General features: G+C 30.7%; 1 protein-coding gene across 2 annotated transcripts in view; it reads left to right on the top strand.

Moving 5' to 3' along the window:
- The window catches only part of LOC127072074 (unconventional myosin-X), a 38,208-nt gene that overhangs the window by 4,842 nt on the left and 14,627 nt on the right, over positions 1-18,739 (top strand). For both annotated transcript variants that reach the window (XM_051012161.1, XM_051012160.1), the window contains exons 2-3: positions 5,974-6,080; positions 10,692-10,754. In XM_051012161.1, coding sequence (XP_050868118.1) covers positions 5,974-6,080; positions 10,692-10,754 — 170 coding nt within the window. The remainder of the gene's footprint in view (positions 1-5,973; positions 6,081-10,691; positions 10,755-18,739) is intronic.

Below are 18,739 nucleotides of genomic sequence, written 5' to 3'. Positions count from 1 at the left end.
CAAGCGGAATTTAGTGTCCCTTCCTTTCTTCGGATTACGCGAACTAAGACAGATTAGATAAAGAAAAGGTATACGACGATAGACATTTTTCTTTCATTTCTTTTCCTTCTTCTTCTTTTTCTTTTTTTCACAATTTCCGAATTCAATCATAAAAATTATCAATATACAATAATAAATAAATTAAAATAAAATAAAATAAAATAAAATGATTTTGGTGATCGTTAAATATATTTTTGAGTATGAAAGATAAAAAGAAAGGATAATAAAATAAAATTTAAAAAAAAAAAAAAAAGAAAATAAAAAAGAAAAGGTTGATCGAATAATCAGGTTTCTATAGAAAAGACTTTGTTTGTCCTTACGTGTATGTATTTCATGTACGTATGTATTTATGTTTGTTCTACGTATGTGTATGTGTATATGTTAAATGCCAGGAGATATCAAGGCGCGTATGATAAAGCCACTTACGGTATAAATACATACTCTGTATGTATCCAGTGTCAGGAGAGGAGTACAAAGCACTCGGTGACTTCGACCGAAAGGGAAGTTAGCACGATGAAACGCTACGTTGTGTGTTACCTAAATGCATCCACGAACAGTGGTGGTGGACTCCTTGATGTGGATGTCACGTAGTACAAACCACACGAAGAACCGATTCGGTAAACGGATGTTGTTTAAGAGTATCCGTTCTCTTAAAATTCTTACTCTTAGAGAAAGACAAAGAAAAAGAGAAGAAAAGAGAGAAAGAGAGAGAACAACGAAAAATAAACAAGAAACGACAGTAACAGTAATGATAAAAATATTATACGTCTGCATCAATTTTTGTTTTTTTATTTATTTATTTATATTATTTTTTTAATATTACATTAAATGTATATATTATTTTTTATATATGTATATATATCGTTTTATATACATTATTATTATTTTTTTTTATTTGCAAGTTCGTTATGATTTTATTCATTTAAAATGTGAATTAAAAAAAAATAAATAAACGCGATTTATTCGTTTGATTAAAATATGAATTTATTAAAAATAAAAAAGAATATCTATGCGATTCGTTGATTTAATTAAAATGCGAATTTATAAAGAAACGCGATTTATTTGTTTCATTGAAATGTGAATTTATTTAAAAAAAAAAAAAACGCGACTTATTTATTTAATTATAATATGAATTTATTCAAAAGAAAAAAAAATAGAATTACGTAACTTATTTGTTTAATTAAAATGTGAATTGAAAAAAAAAAAACGAACGATTTTTAGTTTTGTTATTTTTATTATTAATATAATAAACGTTATCGTTTTCTTTTATAGAAGAATTTATTTTTCTTCACATTTTTAATCTGTACTTTTCCTCTTTTTTTTTTGTATATGTATATATTCGTTTTTTATAATAATAATTTTTCTTTGTAATGAGTTTTATTTGTACGAGGAATTTGAAGTTAATTGAAATGATAAATAATGCAGTATTTTACAGTACAGTATATAAATAATAAACACGATATATATATGTATATATATATACATTTATAGGGTTATATTTTCGAGATAATTCTAATCATGATCACTGACAGATACGTCATCTTAACATTTCGAATTTCAAAATATTTAGAACTTATAATTATATATTATAAAACAGCGGTTCTCAATGTGGGGTAACTATGTGCTTAGTATTTTTGAGATTACATGAAAAATAATTGTATAATCCATAACTATAAATCGTTCTTTTCTTTTATTTTTAATTTCTTTTCTTTTCTTTTCTTTTTCTTTTATTAGAATTTAGAAAAATTAGAATTTAGGAAAATTGATTATTAAGTGGCAAGTCAAAAAAAGATTCGATTACCCAAGAAAATTACGCATACACACACACACATGTATCAACGTCATTTAAACTTTCCCTATGATATAATACTTCACAAATCTTACAATTTTAAAATAGATAAATAAAAATATAAATTTTAATAATATAAATATTAACAATAAATATCACAAACAAGTCAAATATAAAAGTCAAAAATAAAAACAATACAAAACAAACGATTATCCTTCAATCTTTATTACATTAAAACGAAACGCTTGAAAATGATAAATTAATATTAACAACCGTATATTTTTTCACGGAACAATTATATAATATTTCCAGTAATAAACATCATAGTTTAGGAAACATTGATACACACATTGAGTATATATATAGATATACTCGCACATACATATGGAATACTTATTTAGTTTTTGTCACGTAGGATTACAACTATTTGAAAAATGATGTTCGACTTAGGAATGAAAGGAGGACGTGAAAGAAGTCCGAGGACTTGGAATGAGTATTTCTCTCTCTCTCTCTCTCTCTCTCTCTCTTTCTCTTTCTCTCTCACGTCACATACACACGTATATACTCTCTCTTTCTCAGATGCACGTAGAATGAGTCATGAGAGGCATCCTAGCGGTTCCGCCTTCCTTGGAATTTCGTCTCATCCTGAAGAGTCAGTCGGTGTCGAATGGACGAATTCCGATTCGATGTGAGAAGACGATCCCAGATGACATGACACACAAACAAATACATGGACGCGAGTGTTTATATATGTGTATATATATCTATGTATATATACATAGATATACACGACATCCACACACACACACACACACATACATATATATACATAAAACCATAGATCTCTTTTTGGACAGGTTAAAACGGCGCGTCTATGGTAATGAACGGAGTTAATTATTTCCTCCCGTTGTTAGGTGTCGTCGACCTCCCTGAGAACCTCTCGGAGTTGCACTCAGTCGGCTCGTTCTATGAAACTTTCGACCTCGATCGACACCACGATTTTTCGCCTCCTAAAAACACGGTACTATATGGAAAAAAAGAGAGAGAAGAGGGTAGTTGGAAATCGTATAATCGTATGAATGTTCGAGGCGATTGGATTAATTTTGATAATGAATAAAAATCTTCGTTATCAACGAAATATTCTTAAATCGCACAATAGATTTGAAAGAAAAAGAAAAGGGATTAATATGATAATGAAAAGAATTTTTTCAAAATATATGCGTATGTGTTTTTGATAGAATCGTTTAAAAATTTATATCATTTATATTAAAATGTTTACATTGATTCCACTATTATATTTATTATTTTTCTATTATCTATCTATTTAAATTATCTTATTATATACATATACATATATATACTTATATATAGATCATAATAATAAATAAAATATATATATTTTCGAAAAGAAAATCTTAAAGAGTAATGAGATTACGTGAGTTAGTTAAATTTAAATTTTATATATACACATACACACACAGACACACACACATACACATACATACATATATATATATATACATATAAGTACATACGGACGCAAGTCCAGGGCAGCTAAGCTTCTTAAGAACGAGCTTACAACTTGTTGTCTCGTTAAACTTTCCGTCACGTAATTAGACACTAGGCTTCGTACCTCACAAACGACACTTTATTACGTCCCTATATTTTCTTATGTAAACTCGAATATGCGGAGCTTTTCTCTCACGTCGTTACATTTTTACAAACACACACAAATATTATTTTACACTCATTTTAATGATATTCAATCTTCGCGTTGCGCGTTTTGAAATATTTCAATTTTTAAAGAAACTAGAGCTGAAGCAAAAACTAGTTGATTTCTTACGAATATTTTTTTACGTACGTACGTGTGTATGTGTATGTGTAATTGCATAAATTTTATATGCTAAGAAAATCTGATGCATATTTTTATATACATACGTACATATATACTTAAAGTAAAATAAATTTAAAATATGTAAATGTATAAATGGATCGAAAAATCAAGGATCATTAAAAAAGATTTCTTTTATCTGGATGATCGTTCGAAAGATTTGAAAAAAAAATAAAAGATAAGAGCCTAGTGCAAGGAGACGTGCAATTTTTCGGGACGCAGGTGCATCGGTCACGCGTTCTGTGCACCTGCATCATATGATCGTGACACCTGCACGTCAGCTGCTATATTTTTTTCTTTTTTTCATTTATTTCTTTTTTTTTTGTTTTACTTATTTATTTATTTTTTCTTTCAAGGACCAAGCACGAGGGCGATTTTTATTTCGTAAATAGAATTTCCTTCTGAAATTTCATTCAACTATATACGGTTTAAATAAATCGTAATCGACATGGCCGTCATTTATTTATTACATATATACATAAATATATATATATTTACAGAGTACATAAGGCAACACTTTTGCAAGCTTTTAATACTTGAAATGTTAAATCTGTAAGCCCCTACGAATATTCGTTTCAGGGGATTATTTCAAGAATGGAACGATTGTTCAACAATCATGAACGTGATCTCGCAGAATGAACCGAAATTGCACGATACTATTCTCTCTTTATCGGTATATCCCTCGTATCTACGTGTATAAATGTCCAAACGAGTGGGACTAAAAGCACCCTCGATCATTAACCACCCTCGCCCTTCAAACTTCTTCCATCAATGTCTATTTCTCTTATTCTTCCTTTTCACCTTTTTGTTCCATTTAAACGATCCTTTCTACGTTCGATTTTATAAATATATTATTATTGAAAATAGTGTAATATTAAATTTATTATTTTATTTTGACACACTAGTTTTAAACAATAGATCTTATCGTACAACGTTAATTTTTGCTCTTCTTTTTTTCTTCTTCTTCTATTTGCAACATCAAGATATTTCGTTAATCTGCACGTTTTAATGTGATAATAAATTTATAATATAACATAATAAATGATATATAAATTATTATACTGAAAGAAAAAACAAGATTATCGTACTACAAAAATATAGTATAGTAATAAGTAATACTATAATAAATATACATGCACACACACACAGACACATGCGTCTAAAGAAACTTTAAACGTTTTCCAAGGATTTAAAAAATTAATTTGTATTTTTTTTCATCGCTATAAAATAAAAAGAAAAGGAAAAAGAAGCAACAAAGGAACAAACAAAAATCTAACGTATCTATGATTGATTTCGATCGTATAGATTGGAAATAAACATTGATAACGATTCAATTTATTGATAAGACAAAGAGTATGATAAAATTATTACATGCATGTACATGTATTATATATATATATATATATATATATATATATATATATACTATGTACTCGATCAACTGAGACTTAAGTGTCAATCTTCCTTATAATACCAGTAATACCAATCAGTTGGTTAACAGGTGGCCTGTTAGACAATATCTCGATATTCCTTTGATTTTCACCTTGCCAATCCAATCCACTAGTAGCCAATCTGTTACATAGTTATCCCTATTATCATTGACCTTATCCACCATTGGTCACATTTCCGTATAGCTGTACTACTTATTCCACGATACCACTTGAATGCAATTTTAATGAAACTTTCTCTTTTAATCCTTTCTATTTTTATCAAACTCCTTGTTAGATATAACAGATGTATTCAACGATTCAATTATCAAGGATTTTATCATTTTTTTACTTTTTTAACAAATTATTTAGATCGGTCATAAACTTTGTACCCTGTATCGTTTATTGTATCGGATTTATAATTTTTTCTGAATTTGTAATATATATTATATTATTTAATAATTATTATTGTTGTCATCTATAATTGTTTGTATTAATTATATTATTATGTAGAATTATAAAAAATTATTATAACAATAATAATTATTTAATAATATAATATATATTATTATTAAATAATATATTTAATATATATTAATAACGTTACTATTTTGCATATATTCATAATAAAATGGCCGATCTAAACGATGTTTTATTAAAATTTAAAGAAAAATTATCAATCGATATATATATATTATTTATTTGAATTATATTAATTATATAATTGTTTATATATTGTTAGAAATCTATGCTACTTTCTCATGTCTATTTATCTCTGCTAATTATCTCATGTATTATATTCTGTATTTTCCTTTTTCTTTTTTCAGGCTCGAGCCCCGAGTTCGGGGTGCCGGATATGACGGTCATTAGCGATATCGACGAGACTGGCATCAATCGGAATCTTCAAGTCCGATACGAGAGGGACCAGATATATGTATCCTTTTCCTTTTTCTTTTCTTTCTTTATCTTTCTCGATGGTTCTTCTTCATTGATGATTTCTACGGAATTCACGAGTACTATAAGCGGGAAAAAAAAGAAAAGAAAAGAAGAAAAAAAAAAATATCGAAGAAGGAAGAAACGTCTCGTAAATAGTCTATAGAAATGGTGAATCGAAAGAGACCTTCTTTAAGTATGTATGACATCAAACTCTCACAAAATCCCACTTTTACTCTTTTCGGAAGTATTTAAAGGATTGCGTCTCTGAGTCTTTTACTCTTTCTTTCTCTCTTTTTCATGTACAAGTTAAAAAGAAAATTCTTTAGGACGACACAAGCATTGTGACGTGAAAAGGATCAAGAAAGTAAAGAGGAGAGGAGGGTAGCGAGGACGAGGATAGGAATCGTGAAAAAAGATGGTTATTCGAGAGTGTGTAGAATGTATTTGTATTTTAAAATGTATGTCACGTTTTATGATACGAACATTTCGAAGAACGTCGAACGCTATTAAACGTTCAGATTATTCGATCTATCCGAAGGTAATAAAAGTATTTTTCGATAATTACAATTTTAATTGAAAAATCATATTTGTCAATTAAATTTGTTATTGTAATGAGTAACACGTGTTAAGCAATGAAAGTCACAAGATATGCAATTCATAATTATCGTAGATGTAATATCGTAAGGTGTGTGATCTTACAATTGTTCAATAATTTCTTTTCTTTTCTTTTTTTTTTTCTTAAATAATTCAATGAATTATCTAATTATAACAAAAATATACAGGATGTTCCGTAAGAAAAATTGAAGATTATTTAACTTGCGATTTAATTGGGAGTCGAGTATTTTATTTCGCTCTCTAAAAATATTTCACATTCGAAATAATCAAACTTTTTAACAGACACACGAACATATATTTTTTCATTGTTCTTAATAAATACATTCAACCGGGTCTCTGTTTATTTCTATATTAATTTCTTAAAATACTTCGAAATAAAGAAAAAAGAAAAAAAAGAAAACTTAAACGAATGGGAGAACTTCTTAAAGATATACATGCTCGTTCGAGAATTACAAGATTCATAGAAAATATTTACCTTCGATCGTTATCGTTATCGAAATCGAAATCGAAATCGAAATCGAAATCGAAATCGAAATCAAAACCGTGTCGAGAAAAAAATCGATGTAGATCTATGAAAAATGTTGAGAATAAATATATACATATATATCTACATTCGATTGAAAGAGTTAAGAAAGAATTGGTATGGAATAAAATAGAATAGAATACAATAGAATAGAATAGAATATAACAGGATAGGGTAGAATAATAGTATGAAAGAAAAGAAGTTGGAAATAAGGAAGGAATATAAAGTAAAAGTAGAGAAAGAAAGAGAAAGAGAAAGAAAGACGTATGAATTTTGTAGGGGTGGGGCATTGCTCCCGGGTTAGTTGGTTGCCATGGCGACAACCCCAGTCAGCTGGTGAACCACCCCAGGGCCAGACCCATTCATCTCGTCGTTGGTTTGCCGACCCAACGACCGACACCGACGACCCACTGTCGTTTTTGCTTCTCGGAGACTCCCGTCAACCCCTTCCAATCTCCCTGCAACCCTTCCAATCCATCATCTATCTCTCTCTGTCTCTGTTCCATTGCAAACAATAATTTACATCGTGTTCGAATCAAGTACATCAACACATACACACATACATACATATGCAGAGAGAGAGAGAGAGAGAGAGAGAGAGAGAGAGAGAGAGAGATCAACTCTCTTCTCTTTTATAAATTATATAAAGGATATGTATGCATGTATGTATGTATATCCTTTATATATAATTTCTAAATAATTAATACAATTATATACCTATCTACTGTGTGTGTGTGTGTGATATTCTTTACATATAATTTCTAAATAATTAATATCATTATACACCTACCTATTGATACAATTAGTATTTGATTTGATTTGATTTGATTTGATTTAAATTAAAGCCTAAATCAATTCCGATTCGTTTAATTATTTCATTCATATATATATATAAAACGATTAATTACCAAAAAGGAATATATAACATTCGGCTATATTCGGTATTTAAATAGGAATTTGAATTTCAATCGTTTAAATATAGGACTAATCGAATCGTCAATGTAAAAATGGAATTATAGAGAAATTCGTTCAACCATTCGGTTCGGTAAGATCGTTAAAGTAATTCGTTAATGAGCATTTCCTCATGTGCTCAAGTTATTGTTTTAAACGCGTCCGTTTCAGAATAGGATAGAAGCGTGTAGGTAGGTAAGTAGGTTGCGTTTGTGTGTGTATTATCAGAGAGATTGTTCTGAGAAGTCATCATAGAGATCTAACGAATCGAGCTTAACGATCAAATTTTTTTCTCGTGTTCTTCGTAACTTAATTATTTCATTACTTTTGCTACGGTTCTAGAAATATTGCCGAGTGATTTTAAAAATCAATTTTATTATTATTATATTTTAATCTCTTTTTTTAAAAAAATTTTTTACACCGCAAGCGTTCCAAGCTTTTAATTATTTCGCTAAAAGAGTACATTGATTTTTAATATCGTTTGGAGAAATTTAACCCCTTTATACATCCCTCTCCACCCCTCATCCACCACAAACACGTAGAAATCTTTGTGTTTACATCAGATGGTTTTTAATTTATTATTAATAGAAAGAGAGTGTGTGTGTGTTTGTTATTTTTATCGATTCGATATAAGAATGACTAACATTTTTTGTTTTTTCTTTCTCAATATATATTTTTTTTTTCTGTAAAGGTTTCACCTCATTAGTAAAAATTTCTTAACAAGAATAAAAGCAATGATTATAAAAATTCAAACTGAGACTCTTCTTCTTCTTCTTCTTCTTCTTCATTCGACATCTTTTAACTACATATAAATACATGTATACGTGCAAAGATAAACACACAAATACATACACACATATATACATACATATATACACGCATATAGGCGAATAGGAAACAGCAGGACAGATACTTGGAGGTAGAAAGGGGTGGTAGCAGTGCGCTCTCATTAACTTCTCGCTAGCAAAAGCGCTCTTAGCCGGCTTCAATTGCTTTCGTCGAGTAGAACGAGCTCGCCCACCTTTTAGCGCAGCCGTTAAAGAGAGAGAGAGAGAGAGAGAGAGAGAGAAATACGAGGGTCAGAAAACCGGATGTACAGTGAGTCTCGAGAAGCTAGCATATCCCGTGTTTGCTGAAGCCGTCGAACTGAAGAAATTGGGCCACGACAGGGGTGCAAAGGGTTAAGAAAGAAAGAGAGAGAGAGAGAGAGAGAGATAAAGAGAAGAATGGGACAAGAAAAAAAGGTTGAGGGTAGTCGAGAAGTATTAAGGGTGAACATTCGGACATTGCATTTCTTTCTTCAAAGTTTCTCCAAATACTCTTATCACATATCACAGACGTATCATTTTTCTTTATGATAATAGCTTTATTGAACTAGCTTTATTGAAAGATTAAAGATCGTACGTATTATTTATAGTTCGAAGAATGGAGATCGTAATTTAAAAAAAAAAAAAAGAAAGAAAAAAGTAAATCAATCAACCGTTTGCTCATCCATCGATATATAATAGATTTGATCGTTCTATTGTGTCTAATAGGAATTACTGCGTTCCAATTGTTAAGTAGATCTTTTGGAACATCAAAATGAACGTCACTTATTTATGACGTCAATGATATAGTGTAGTAATATAGTTTGTATACAAACATATATACACATATATATGTGTGTGTATGTATGTATATAAGTTTATTATTTATTATATGCTGGTCAAAAGTTCTTAAAAATTAATTACACCTTCTCGAAATTACCCTTAGGGCTTGTAGTTAAACTTGTAGAGAGTTTTACAATCTAAAAAAAAAACGGAGAGAGAGAGAGAGAAGAAGAAAGAGATATTAGCCTAAAATTAGCTCGAAGAAAGTAATTAATTTTTTTTATAATCTGATAACCTTCCTGTTCATCAAAATCTTGCGATGCATATAGTTCGTCCAAAAAAAAAAAAAAAGAAAGAAAAAGGATATACCGAACAAATTAAAAATTTAATTGACACGTATCTTCTATTCTTTTTTTTTTCTTTTTCTTTTTTCGTTGCAATCGTGCTCAAAATTTTCTCTTTACATTTTACGTTGAGAGAGTATCGTTCTATGGCTTTCGTCGTACCCCTAAAATGTCACAGAAGGGTAACCGTTATGGATATATTATCCCCTCCTCCACCTCACCCCTTATTCTTAACTCGTACCATTCTCTCTGAGTCATCCCCTAAATAACCATCGTACGTCTGACGTCATACCAAGTCTAACTTACATCCCTTATCCACAACCTCCATACCACCCACACCCCTTTGTTCATCGTTTTACTTAACATAAGTATGTCTTTATCCTTATCCAGGGACTATAATGTTTCTCTCTTTCTCTCTCTTTCTCTCTCTTCGTCTATCTTAGGAACTCCTATTGATTTGACTCACCTAGAAACTTTTGGCTCGCCCTATACTATATTGTGTGTATGTGTGTGTGTGTATGTATGTATGTGGGTGTACATGTATCTATATATTCCTTAACACAGATCATTAAAATGGATTCACGCAGACATACACAGGATCCATACTCGTAGCTGTAAATCCTTACAAAGAGGTCGACTTTTATACGAACGTAAGTTTATTACAGTTTTTATTATTACATTTTCTTTTTGTTTTGTTAACTTATTTATTTAATATTGTAGCAATCATTCTAGCGATATCGAACGTATCTGTTAAATTCAATAATGAATTTAATCTTCGAGGGTCCCGCGTCTATTTTGCATGTTTCAAAACTTTTCCATTGAAACAAATGCACTTCGTAAAAATATTTTCGCTAAAATTCGTTGATGTAAACGATGCAAACGTGAGAAATATATTAATCAAATACGATTAAAGTCGTAAATAGAGAAGTAAATAATTCTATATAATTGCTTTCAAAGATATTGAATTAAATTTATTATGTGATATAAATTTATATCGTTGTGTAAAAAAAGGATCCTAAAAGACCACGTAAATTCCTCACTGTTGTTAATAATAAATTATTATAAAATCATTGACGAAATGAGTAAATGGATGAAAAAAGAAAATAACAGGAAACTTAAATTTAGGTAGGATTGATATTAAAAAAATATTTGGCGTATATATATATATATATATATATATATATATATATATATATATATATATACACACACATGTATACGTCAATGCGAAATTACTTGCGCGTTTCCGGTTATAACAGACTACGAATACCGGAAGTACCGCCAAAGAATAGTAAATATTGGCCATACAATGCCCGGATAGAAATAAAAAAAATAGTAAGTACTTACCATGGTCATCGATCGATAAGCCGCTATCGATTCTTTTGTTGTATCGTACAAAAGAATTATAATTAAAACATTTGCGTATAATTGTATATTATCAATTGTTTTATATATATATATATATATATATATATATATATATATATATATTCATTAATAGAATTTCTTAATATTAAACCAAACAAAAAAAATATATATGAAATAATTTTTTAATTTATTTAATAAAAATATTTTGTTAATATTATAAAATTAATATTATAAAAATATTCTGATATTTTTTTTCTTTCTTTTTGTTTTTTGTAATACAAGTAAAAAATTCTAGATCATGTTCGATAAGAATGAAAGTAATGGCCGATAAAAATAACTCTTAACTTCAGATTGAAAAAAAGAAGATCAATAAAGTTAGAAAAGAATTCAAGTATGTCGTTAGTGATATAAATAAGGACGGCCATTATCAATACGATATTATCGGAATAAAACGTTGACTGAAAACAGGAAACGGAAGCCGCGGTAAGTGCGTTCTTGTGGCGATATGACGATACGAGTATGTCGATTATGCGATTAATTTCTCTATGTCGCGATAGGACGGAACCTTGTATAGTGAATTTTTATAACGAAAAAAAGAAAAAGAAAAAAATAAAAGCATTTCATTGTAGTCTCCTCCTTTGAATTTCATTCAATGTACATAATTCTTTACGAATATACGATATACATATATACTTTAAGAACAGACATACATATACGTTGTTGTATGTAATTTAATATTATTAGAATGATCTACAATTTACAGATCACATAAATATTTTTATTGATTTATCGAATTTTAAGATACATATTCGTTTTTAGATTATAATTGTTTTCTTTTTCTTTTTTTTTCCATATAATTAAAAATAATTTGAACAATACAAGTAATAATAATAATAATAATAATAATCAATAATAGTGACTAAAAAAAGAATGAGCCTGAGAAACTTTTGACCTAGATCAGTTTCATTATAAAATCGTGGCTCGTATGTTATGTGTTTAAAGATTACATGAAGAAGTAAAGAAAAAAGAAAAAAAAAAAAAAAGAGGAAAAAAGAAAAAAGATAGAAAAAAAGCAGAAGAGAGACAGACGAGTCTGCAGTTATCACGAGCAAATTGTTTCCTATCGGCTTATCGTCATCCGGTAAGGGGGAAACAAAAAGAAAGAGAAAAAAGAAAAAAAAAAAAAGAGAATGCATTTGAAAGTGGTGTTCGCGTGTCGGCCGACTGTGATTGACCGACGCAGCACTTCTTCTACCTCTTTACTACCTCTTCTCTTTCTTTCTCTCTTTCTCTCTTTTTTAACGACCCGTTTAATCTCTATTTCTGGCCACACGTGGTGCGTCGAACACACCAACGATAAGTTTGCTGCACTAACATAGATACATACATACCTAGTTACGTACGTACGTATGCATGTATGTGTGTATACATGTACGTATGTATGTACTTAAAGTGACATCAACTACTCGAGAGTACCCATGCTCTATGTCGCGTTAGGGGTAGTATACCACAAGCATGTTCGTACAGCTTAGGGTTGAAAGAAGAATTTACTTCGGGATCGAGTGGCAGCCACTTTGTACCTAAACATAGTTCGTTGACAATCTCGTCGCACATAAAACGCATATTCTTCTTAAAAGAAAGGAAGAAAGAAAGAGGGAACGTTCTCTCTCTCTTTCTCTCTCTTTCTCTTTTAAACGATAGAATCGATCTTCTTGCATCAGACAGAACGTATAGAAACTTATTCTTACTACTTCATTATTTAATTTATGAATTCTAAAACTTTTGAAGGATCTTATTAAATTTCATATAACGTATGTATATATATATATAGAAAAAGAAAAAAAAAAAGAGAGAGGACAAAAATAGCGTCTACGAAAGATTCGTAGCTTCTTTTACTTTTTTTTTCTTTTTTTTTTTCTTTAATCTCTTTCAAACAGGAACGACCAACGTGAAAATATTTTCAAGAACGCCATTGTAAAATGAAATAGTGAAACATGACGTGGCATAGAAAAATCCAAGCAAGAAATTCGTTCTCCGAACTTATTTCGTGATAACGCAGTAGAATAGGGAGGAAAAAAAGAAAGAAAGAAAGAAAGAAAGGAAAAAATATAATAAAAAAAGAACGAGTTGAATAAGATTTACGGAAGTTGAGGAAGTTGGGATGACGGCGTAGTGTGCGGCGAGGGAGAGAGTGAAGAGGTGGAGGGTTCGAGGATGGTAGTTTCGGGAGGTTGGGATTATCGCACCAAAGTCCCTTTTTGAAGGTCAGCAAAACGCAGAACGGTGCAAGGGAGAATGAATGAACGTTTGACAGAGAAGGAGGTTAAAATGAGAGAAGCAGACAAACAGACAGACAGACAGAGAAGAATTCGTTCCTGTGTTAGAGAAAAAAAGAAAGAGAGAAAGAGAAAGAGAAAGAAAAAGAGAGAAAGAGAGAGAAAGAGAGAGAGACGAGAAGGAGAAAAGGGCGGTAGAGAAAGAGGGTGGAAGGGTGTTGGTGGTGGTGTGCACGCCCCGCGTTATTGATCGGGCTGTAGCTCGCTCACATCGGATTCGGAGTGTTCTTCCTCGTCCTCGTCCTCGTCCTCGTCGTCCTAGTCCTCATCCTCGTCGACGACGTTGTCGTCGACGTCGTCGTCGACAGCAACTGCAACGTCGGTGGCAATGGTGGTGGTGATGATGATGATGATGATGGTAGTGGTGGTGGTGATGGTGGTGGTGGTAGTGGTAGTAATGGTGGTGGTGGTGGTAGCTGCGGACTCACAGATAAAGCCTTCGGCTACTTTTCCTCCATAGTAGTCCTTTTCTCTCTTTTTCTGTCTGTATTTTCTACATCCCCCATCTCTATCTCTACTTCTTTCTTCCTATCTCTCATTGTCAGTTGCGCTCGTTCACAGACAGAACGCGCGTACCACTTACTAACTCCTCTTTTATTGTACAGAGTAATATTCAATCTTCCTCTTTCTTTTTTTTTTCCTTTTTATTTTTTCTCTATTTTTTTCTGCATTTTTCTTTTTTGCTTTGCAAATGTTCGTCACAGAGTGTAAGAAAAACTACCCTCTCGTAAGGAGAAGGATGAAAAAACGTTGTTACCTTACCAAGGCGATCGTAAAGCAGTGTTTAGGGTTGACCTTATTTGCTCGGGTTTATTTCATTTACAAGAGACATACCTCACGTTTGCTCCCTTTAATCCTTTCGATTTTATTCGATGATAATTCTTTTTTCTTTTTTTTTTTTTCTTTTTTTTCTGTTTATCGCACATCGTTTGTATAATAATTTTTTTAATGTTCTTTCTGCAATCGATTTATATCAATATTTTCATTTAGGTGAAACATTTCGATTCGTTTCTCGAGTTCTAACGACGGGAAATAAATACTAAACGATGTCTCGTATTTAATGGTTAAATCGTTAAAAGAGCAAATGATTGATCGAACGAAGAAGCAAAATGCAATTTCCGTTTACCCACGGCTAGGTTGACCGCGTCGCGCGAAAACTCGAGATCTTGATTACGGTTCTAGGATATCACCGATAATAGAGGAAATCTTTCATTTCAATTCCGCGAACGTTTAACACCATCGAATTAATTGAACTTTTCGTTCGTAATCCGTCGGAATGTCAATTAACGCGACGAATGTTAATTCGTCTCTCAAAAACCTATTAATCACCCTTCATAAATCTATTAATTCTCAACTTTTTCAACAAAATTAAAAAAAAGAAAAAAAAAGAAGGAATTACATAAAAACAGAATTATTTTTAACACAATTTTAAGTTCTTCAACGATGTCATATTTAAATCATATTAAAAAGAAAAAAAGATATATTATTTGTTTCGGTTCCAATAATTTTTTTTGGATATGAAAGATTTGAAAAGAATCTTTGGACAATGTTATAAGAAAAATGTAAATCCGAGTTTCAGTAATTTTCTAGTGTGAAAAATTGAAAGGAAATGTTCGCTTGATATTTTTTTTGCTTTTCTTGTCTTCTTTTCTTTCTTTAATTTCTTCCTTTTTTTATTTAAAAACTGGATCGTCGCGATCACTTTTAAATCTTTCAACCGATATGGTAATGAACACGGTTTGACCCGATAAAGAAATGAACCGAGAAGTGGTGAACTCTCTCTCTATCTCTATCTATCTATCTCTTCATCTCTCTCTCTCTCTCTTTTTTTCTTTCGATGTGTAAGCTTCGCAACCCCATTTCCTTCGTGTAATTTCCGCGGATCTCGACGTGTCATACTCGACGAGAAGAACGAGCTTGAGCAGCGAAGAGACAGAGAAAAAGAGGAGAAAGAAAGAAAGAGAGAGAGAGAGAGAGAGAGAGAGAGAGAGAGAGAGAGAAAGAAAGCTCATGCCTTTGAGACGGATCCACTGTTTGCTAACCACCTTTAAACTCAAAGACACTTTTCGATCAACATACCTAGATTCACGATTAACAAGTGAGAATAATTTTAACATGAAATAGTACAACGAATCAGATCATTTTTTTTTTTTTATTAATAATCGAGATTATCAAACCGTTGTCTTTGATTTTTACAAATCATAAAAACGAAAAAATGACGTAAACTAATAAAATAAAAAAAAAAGTAAAAGAACGAATAAAAATTAATTAATCCTCTTTCATATAACGTCATTCGAATATTCAAATGAATCATTTGAATTAACACTGTAAAATTTTCATGAGTTTGAGCAGAGTAATACAACGTTGAGTAATGGTAAAGGGATGCATCTCTTTTCCTCATGGAAAAAGGAGGATAGTGTTATCGATGTGCTTTCAGAGCAACAGCCGCCACCTGGACACATTAAAGGAATATATGTATATATGTATATACTATATATACGTGTATGTACATATACATATTGTATGCACGCATGTTATTTTTAAACTCTCGTTTATTTTCCTTCGGATGATATCTACGGCCAGTAGCTCTCGGTCTTTGAAAGAGCTTATCCATAAGGGTCACGATAAAAATATATCCTCAAGATAATTTCCTTTCAAAAATAGACACGGACGAGAGTGATGTTTGATAAAAAAAAAAAAAAAAGAAAAAAAAAGAAAAAGAGAAAAGAACAAAGAAACAAAGCAAAACAGAACAAGGAAGAAGAAAAGAGAAAAAAAAATATGCCTTTTGGTCTTCCGAAAAGATTTAACGTCTAACCACAAGCTTAAATACAGGGTCATTGATCTCTTTTACTGTGTTATTAAAGTAATTGAAATAATATTAATTATATCTGATCAATTATCTTACGTGGTTTAATTTGTTTGAATTTTTTCGCTATATACGTGCAAAATGATATCATTGATTTTTAATTTAGATATTATTTACTAATTTCCATTCACTTCCGATCAGAAAAATACACAAGCAAAAATTAATACAAACATATATATATAGTATATGTTATGTGTTATTTTTTACATTAAACACAAAATTTATATATATATATATATATATATAAAACGAGTTGAATATTACAACAAAAAAATCTTTACAACGATGAGCCCAAAGTTTTTAAACAACAAAAAAAAAGTAAAAAAAAGAAAAGAAAAGAAAAAACAGATTCACTTATACCTTTTCGAAATACTTTCAAATAATAAGCTCCCTTTGAAATTATCAAATTAGAGACTAATTAAACACGTCAATTTACAAGCACGTAACAACAACTTCAGCGAAAGCTCTCGGAGAAGAAAGTAATTGATGTTTAAAATCATTTAAGAACTTTTGGCCCGTCTATTCGTTCCTATAAATCAATTTTCGAAAATCGATCGTAAAATCGGATCGATACGGTTCGAAATTGACTTCGGAGTATCGTTTTTGATCGATCTCGTTATGTATCGAAAAGTTGCTGTTAGGATTTAATGTACGTCACGATTAACAAATAGAGAGAGAGAGAGAGAGAGAGAGAGAGAGAGAGAGAGAGAGAGAGAGAAAGAGGAGTGAGAAGAGAGAAAGAGAGAGGTGTTCTCGTCTGACACAAAACTGGGTTGCTCTACTTCGAAGCGAGCAAGCAAAAGCAAGCAAGCAAGCTAACTCTCCTCTCCACACCTAGGGAAGAGAAGAGGAAATGGGGGAGGGGAGAGGGTGTTCTGAGAGACCACATTTTCTGTGGGACGGTTTGCTTACATACATAACGTATATATGTATGTGTGTATGTATGTGTGTAGCAATGTATCCAGTATAAACCGAAGCTAAACGAAAGCTCGTAACGTTTTGGTAAAGCTAGAGAAATTAAGAGTCTCCAAAAAGCTAGGTTCTAATAATTTAGTATCAGCAGTTTTTATAGAAAACGGGTGGGGAAACGATAAAGTTGGATACGTTAATAAACCAACCGAATACCTAGCTTTTGTAAATTCTGCTTCTAATTCATTTTCTTTTTTTTTTTTTTTTTTTTTTTTTTTTTTAATCTTAAATTTGTTACTCTATTACGACTTTAACATTCGGTAAAAAGTAAGAAGAAATTTCGTATAAAGCGAGGAATGTTTATGAAGGAATATCAGGGATTAAATTTAATTCTTTATAATGATAAGTAAGTAAATAAATTTAATGATGAAGAATAAAGCGAGACTTTTTAAATAACGTTTTCATGTACTAATTAAATCTACTCTTTTTTTTTATATATATATTTTATATACGTATATATATTTATATATGAATTTATATATATTATATTACTATATCATTATTTATATATATTAATTTATATTGTTATAATGATCTATGCACGAAAATGAGTTTGAATTAATCTTCTGATTTGATTTCGAGGTATGTAGCTTCGTTAATAAGAAATATACATGAATCCATTAAATGAACCTATATATACGTATATATATACATATGTATATATATACATATATACAGAATACCATTCCCGAGGGAGTTAGCCTACAAACTAAAAGGGGATCAGTGAAACTCGCTCGTAAATATCGTAGCTTCTACATACGTCATCGGATCGGATCGCGTTGCAATTAATCGGCTTAACAAGAGGAGTATGTAAAACCCTCTCGTCGTTGTCGTTTACCCTCTTTTCAAATCTCTTTGTTATCGAAGAATCATCACGAATGCATATATACATTTATGCGTTAATTGCAACATCGTAAAAGAGTACGAATAAAAATTCAGCCAAGACAAAAAAGGAAGATAAAATAGATCGTATCATAGATCGTTCAAATTTTCATCGATCATCGAATAAATAAAATCGATTAGATTTTTATTAGATATAAAACGAATGGAAAAATGAATAATGATATAGAAGACAAAAGAAAAAAGATAAAAA

This window comes from Vespula vulgaris, chromosome 24 (genome assembly GCF_905475345.1).
Source record: "Vespula vulgaris chromosome 24, iyVesVulg1.1, whole genome shotgun sequence".
Lineage (NCBI taxonomy): Eukaryota > Metazoa > Arthropoda > Insecta > Hymenoptera > Vespidae > Vespula > Vespula vulgaris.
The sequence above is the reverse complement of the archived record's forward strand: the minus strand, read 5'-3'. Positions and strand labels throughout refer to the sequence as shown.